This window comes from Bos javanicus, chromosome 10, assembly GCF_032452875.1.
Source record: "Bos javanicus breed banteng chromosome 10, ARS-OSU_banteng_1.0, whole genome shotgun sequence".
NCBI classification, from domain to species: domain Eukaryota; kingdom Metazoa; phylum Chordata; class Mammalia; order Artiodactyla; family Bovidae; genus Bos; species Bos javanicus.
The window spans coordinates 27720168-27727006 of NC_083877.1; the positions used below are offsets into that span (position 1 = coordinate 27720168).

Sequence of the window (6839 nt, forward strand, 5' to 3'; positions counted from 1 at the left end):
TGCTTACTAATTATGCCTGGGCTTCTAAGATCCGACCGGGGAGGCCTCAGTGTCTCCTCTCCTTCGGGAGAACAGAAGGACGCCTGCGGCCTACGTAAGTGGTGCAAACTTCTTGTCTTGAAGTTTTATTGGTCTCCCGCGTAAACCAAGCTACTCAGCCTCTTTTCTCCACTGAATTTTCCTACTGAGCTATCCTCATTCTATTACTCTTTATATCTTTAATTAATATCTAATTGAAGCTATTGTATCCTGATCCTCGCCTATGCCGTCTCTCCTTCGAATACCCTGGATCAGCTGGGGCTGGTCCCCGGCAGAAGAGGAACTCAAAAACCTCTTGATGAAAGTGAAAGTGGAGAGTGAAAAAGTTGGCTTAAAGCTCAACATTCAGAAAACGAAGATCATGGCATCTGGTCCCATCACTTCATGGGAAATAGATGGGGAAACAGTGGAAACAGTGTCAGACTTTATTTTTCTGGGCTCCAAAATCACTACAGATGGTGACTGCAGCCATGAAATTAAAAGACACTTACTCCTTGGAAGAAAAGTTATGACCAACCTAGACAGCATATTAAAAAGCAGAGCCATTACTTTGCCAACAAAGGCCTGTCTAGTCAAGGCTATGGTTTTTCCAGTGGTCATGTATGGATGTGAGAGTTGGACTGTGAAGAAGGCTGAGCACCAAAGAATTGATGCTTTTGAACTGTGGTGTTGGTGAAGACTCTTGAGAGTCCCTTGGACTGCAAGGAGATCCAACCAGTCCATTCTGAAGGAGATCAGCCCTGGGATTTCTTTGGAGGGAATGATGCTGAAGCTGAAACTCCAGTACTTTGGCCACCTCATGCGAAGAGTTGACTCATTGGAAAAGACTCTAATGCTGGGAGGGATTGGGGGCAGGAGGAGAAGGGGACGATGGAGGATGAGATGGCTGCATGGCATCACTGACTCGATGGACGTGAGCCTGAGTGAACTCTGGGAGTTGGTGACTGACAGGGAGGCCTGGTGTGTTGCTATTCATGGGGTCACAGAGAGTCGGACACGACTGAGCAACTGAACTGAACTGAACTGAATGTTTATTCCATTATGCATTTTCAATATTAATGTATTTGCACTCATTAACAGGTAGTTATCTTACAATTGTTTCTGTTTTCAGATATCTCTACTACTTATACTACTATTGTGGCTTGACTTGGGTCCACCAAACAGACATGTCAAAATTTTAAACTCCAATATCTATGAATATGGCCATACTTGGAAATAGGGTGTTTGCAGATATATTCCAGGTAAATAGAAGTTATCCCAAATTAGGGTAGATTAGGAGATATTTCTTCCTGTTCTGAAGGCCTTAAAGAAATCTTCCCTCCAAGGTATTTCTAAAAATTACTTTCTTATAAACATTATTCCTTAAGAATTTAGGTTCAAGGTTTCTGTATACTTTGATTTTAAATACTCTATATGTAAGTCTCTTCTCAAAGGCAAATGTCTCTGCTTCCTAAGTGAAAGACAAAATGGACTCAATATCTTCGTGTAATCAAATCAAGGACAAACAGAAGATTCTTTCTGAGTGTGACCATCAACACTGAACATTAGTAATCAACAAGAGCTCTTCACAATACAGTGAAGAAATCGCTCATCACTTTAGAGATCTCCTGTAATTCACTAGTTGTTTGCATACTCTCCTCATTGCAACCCTCATTTCATGATTTCTGAATGTGTAAATAACAGGATTCAGGAAAGGAGTGAGAACTGCATCAAATATAGCCAGAAATTTACCGAGGTGTGAGGAGGAAAATGGCCATATATAAAAAAATATCAAAGGACCAAAGAACAAGACTACTACAGTGATGTGAGCTGAAAGTGTGGACAGAGCCTTGGATGAACCTGCCGAAGACTGTTTCTGAACAATGAGAATGATGATAATATAGGAAATGATCAGAATGAAGAAGGAGCCAACAGAAATTAATCCACTGTTGGCTGTGACCATGAACTCGAGTTGGTATGTGTCTGTGCAGGCAAGTTTGATCAACTGAGGAAGGTCACAGTAAAAGCTGTCCAACACATTTGGGCCACAGAAGGGTAAGTTTACCATGCAAGCTAGTTGAACCACGGAGTGGATAAGGCCAATAATCCAGGCAGCCACTATAAAGAAAACACACATCCTTGGACTCATGATGGTCAGATAGTGGAGAGGCTTACATATGGCAACATATCTGTCAAAGGCCATGGCTATGAGAAGCACCACCTCCACACCACCAATGATGTGGATGAAGAAGATCTGAGTGATGCAGCCACTAAAAGAGATGACTTTATGCTTTCTGAAAAGGTCATAAATCATCTTGGGAGAAAAGATGGTAGAAAATCCCAGGTCAATGAAGGAGAGGTTGGCCAACAGAAAGTACATGGAGGAGTGTAAGTGAGGGTCAGAGATAACAGTGAGCAGAATGAGCAAGTTTCCCATTGTGCTTGCAATGTAAAAACTAGAGGAGAACACAAAGAGGAGAAGTTGAATCTCCCAGGAATTGGTGAGTCCCAGGAACACAAACTCTGACACCGTAGACTGATTTGCTCCATACATTGGCTTTGTAGGTTTTGCTACCTGAAGGACAACAGAAAAATGTAAATAACGATGATTATGTTAATAAACTAGAAGATAAACCAAAGTCATGCAAGCCTATTTCTACTTTTGCATGAAAATTACCTCACAGCCTTTGCAGTGTGATCACACAGAAAAATTAGTTGCTATCATGTGGAGCTATTCTCCACCCCCAAGTTGGCTTTCCATTTAATACCTTCTTTTTCCTTTCTGGGTGAGTGTTCTCATATTACTCCTGAAATACATGATGGTCAACAAGAGTAACAGGAATTCAACCCCAAACCTTTTGACTTTGGATTTTAAATTAATATGACCTACCTCAGTCATATAGAACTAATCACTATTGCAATCTTTCAGGAAGTTACCTTCCTCTGGCCCTTCCTGTGGGAACATTTCATCTTCAATATTACTCAGATGCTTACCACATCTACAAATTCTTGTTTTATTATTACTAGCCATTTATTTTACTACCCTGTGTATTATATTGAACTAAGTACAGTTCTAACTCACCAAGGGGACTGTAAACTTCTTGAAGGCAGAGATTATGACCATTCATATCTGAACTCCTTGAAGCAATGAAAAAGTGGCCCCCACAGAGAGGTGCAAGTCTGTGAAGTGTCTGTTACCAGTTTGTGCCATATTTGGTTGAGAGTCTGTGACTGAATATTTAGAAACTTCTCTAGCAGCTTGACATCACAGTGGCAGTAGTTTCTGTTTTTATAGTTTATCAAAATAATAGTCCATGTAAAAGTATAAATTAAAAATAAACCTATCCTTTGGCACAAGTAATTTGAGAAACACTGCTTTAAAGTACTTATACATGATTTGAAAAGCTTAAAATTATGAAATTCATAACGTGATGAAAGGTCTTCCCTGGTGTGAAGTCACTTCAGTCATGTCCAACTCTTTGTGACTCTATGGACTGTGGCTACTGGGCTCCTCTGTCCATGGCATTCTACAGGCAAGAATACTGGAGTGGGTAGTCATGCTCTCCTCCACGGGATCTTTCCAAACCAGGGATTGAACTCCCATCTTCTGCAGCTTTTGCGTTGCATGTGGATTCCTTACCACTGAGCCACAGGCTTTTTGAAGCCACGATGGTAAAGAATCCACCTGCCAAGCAGGAGAAGCAGGTTTGATCCTTGGGTTGGTAAGATTCCCTGGAGATGGAAATGGCACCCACTCCACTGTTCTTGCCTGGCAAATCCCATGGACAGAGGAGCCCGGTGCATTACAGTCTTTTGGGTCACAAATGGAATTTATTATCTATACAATTTCTCCTTTCCTAATTTGTTATTTACTCAATTTCTCCATTCCATCTGGACTGCAAGCCCCATAAAGTTAAGTACCAAAACTTCTTCCTCAACCCAATGTATCAAAAATTAAAATCACAAAAAAATTTTGTTGACAGGGTAAATAATATATACAGTTGACACTCATACAACCTGTTTTTGAACAGTTAAAATCTCCATAGATGTGATTTTTGCAATAGATATATGAAGATGCAAAAATTTACATGTAGAACATGTATTAATAGCGTGGCTTGTCTTGAAGTGGATAGCTTATCTTTATATAGATATTATGTGAGTAATATTTAATATAAAATTATTCATTTGTTAGTTTTATTATTCTTTTATAAGTGCTTCCAAAAAAATTACTTTACCATACAGTATGCCTCTCTATCTCTCTCAACTGGAGAAACTGCAAACTGCCTATAGTCACTGGTAAGTGGGCTTTTTAAAAATACAGCAATGTTTCCAACACTGTTATGAATATGACTGCAATACTATATGCCATGAAAATTTTATAATGATTTATTCACTATTATATAGGCAGGGCTGCCATGATGAAATTGCATCAACTACCCAAAGCTACCATAAAGCAATTATATTGCTGCTTCTTTGTTAACAATACATAAATTGTTATGACTGTAATTAAATATGAATTTCTTTTCCCATTATCTTTTCATTTTTGATGTCTAGAATTAGTAATATATATAAAATTCACAATATATGGTATGCCAAATTCAGACTTAAATTGAAGAAAGTAGGAAAAACCACTAGACCATTCAGGTATGACCTAAATCAAATCCCTTATGATTATACAGTGGAAGTGAGAAATAGATTTAAGGGCCTAGATCTGATAGATAGACTGTCTGATGAGCTACGGAATGAGGTTCGTGACATTGTACAGGAGACAGGGATCAAGACCATCCTCATGGAAAAGAAATGCAAAAAAGCAAAATGGCTGTCTGGGGAGGCCTTACAAATAGCTGTGAAAAGAAGAGAAGCGAAAAGCAAAGGAGAAAAGGAAAGATATAAGCATCTGAATGCAGAGTTCCAAAGAATAGCAAGAAGATATAAGAAAGCCTTCTTCAGCAATCAATGCAAAGAAATAGAGGAAAACAACAGAATGGGAAAGACTAGGGATCTCTTCAACAAAATCAGAGATCCCAAAGGAACATTTCATGCAAAGATGGGCTCGATAAAGGGCAGAAATGGTATGGACCTAATAGAAGCAGAGGATATTAAGAAGAGATGGCAAGAATACACAGAAGAACTGTACAAAAAAGATCTTCACGACCCAGATAATCATGATGGTGTGATCACTGACCTGGAGCCAGGCATCCTGGAATGTGAAGTCAAGTGCACCTTAGAAAGCATCACTACAAACAACGCTAGTGGAGGTGATAGAATTCCAGTTGAGCTATTCCAAATCCTGAAAGATGATGCTGTGAAAGTGCTGCACTCAATATGCCAGCATATTTGGAAAACTCATCAGTGGCCACAAGACTGGAAAAGGTCAGTTTTCATTCCAATCCCAAAGAAAGCAATGCCAAAGAATGCTCAAACTACCGCACAATTGCACTCATCTCACACGCTAGTAAAGTAATGCTTAAAATTCTCTAAGCCAGGCTTCAGCAATATGTGAACCGTGAACTTCCTGATGTCCAAGTTGGTTTTAGAAAAGGCAGAGGAACCAGAGATCAAATTGCCAACATTTGCTGGATCATGGAAAAAGCAAGAGAGTTCCAGAAAAACATCTATTTCTGCTTTATTAACTATGCCAAAGCCTTTGACTGTGTGGATCACAATAAACTGTGGAAAATTCTAAAAGAGATGGGAATACCAGACCACCTGATCTGCCTCTTGAGAAATTTGTATGCAGGTCAGGAAGCAACAGTTAGAACTGGACATGGAACAACAGACTGGTTCCAAATAGGAAAAGGAGTACTTCAAGGCTGTATATTGTCACCCTGCTTATTTAACTTATCTGCAGAGTACATCATGAGAAACTCTGGGCTGCAAGAAGCACAAGCTAGGAGAAAGCTCAATAACCTCAGATATGCAGATGACACCACCCTTATGGCAGAAAGTGAAGAGGAACTTAAAAGCCTCTTGATGAAGGTGAAAGTGGAGAGTCAAAAATTTGGCTTAAAGCTCAACATTCAGAAAATGAAGATCATGGCATCCGGTCCCATCACTCCATGGGAAATAGATGGGGAAACAATGGAAACAGTGTCTGACTTTTTTTTTTTTTTTTTTTTTGCTCCAAAATCTCTGCAGATGGTGACTGCAGCCATGAAATTAAAAGACGCTTACTCCTTGGAGGGAAAGTTATGACCAACGTAGGTAGCATATTCAAAAGCAGAGACATTACTTTGCCAACAAAGGTCCATCTAGTCAAGGCTATGATCTTTCCTGTGGTCATGTATGGTTGTGAGAGTTGGACTGTGAAGCAGGCTGAGCGCTGAAGAATTGATGCTTTTGAACTGCGGTGTTGGAGAAGACTCTCGAGAGTCCCTTGGACTGCAAGGAGATCCAACCAGTCCATTCTGAAGGAGATCAGCCCTGGGATTTCTTTGGAAGAAATGATGCTAAAGGTGAAACTCCAGTACTTTGGCCACCTCATGCCAAGAGTTGACTCATTGGAAAAGACTCTGATGCTGGGAGGGATTGGGGGCAGGAGGAGAAGGGGACGACAGAGGATGAGATGGCTGGATGGCATCATCGACTTGATGGACCTGAGTCTGAGTGAACTCCGGGAGTTGGTGATGGACAGGGAGGCCTGGCGTGCTGCGATTCATGGGGTAGCAAAGAGTAGGACACGACTGAGCGACTGATCTGATCTGATCTGAAGACATGCAGATGTAGCCGCTGACAGATGATTTATCTTATAAACAGATGACACAAAGTTATAGCACTGTAGACAGACACTCTTTTCCTTATGATTTTCTTAAAAATATTTT

General features: G+C 40.2%; 1 protein-coding gene across 1 annotated transcript; it reads right to left on the reverse strand.

Moving 5' to 3' along the window:
• Positions 1-1630: 1630 nt before the first annotated feature.
• LOC133255216 (olfactory receptor 4F3/4F16/4F29-like) lies at positions 1631-2748 on the reverse strand. The gene has a single exon (XM_061429759.1). It carries the CDS (start codon positions 2570-2572, stop codon positions 1631-1633), a length of 942 nt encoding a protein of 313 aa, XP_061285743.1. The 5' UTR covers positions 2573-2748.
• Positions 2749-6839: the final 4091 nt, after the last annotated feature.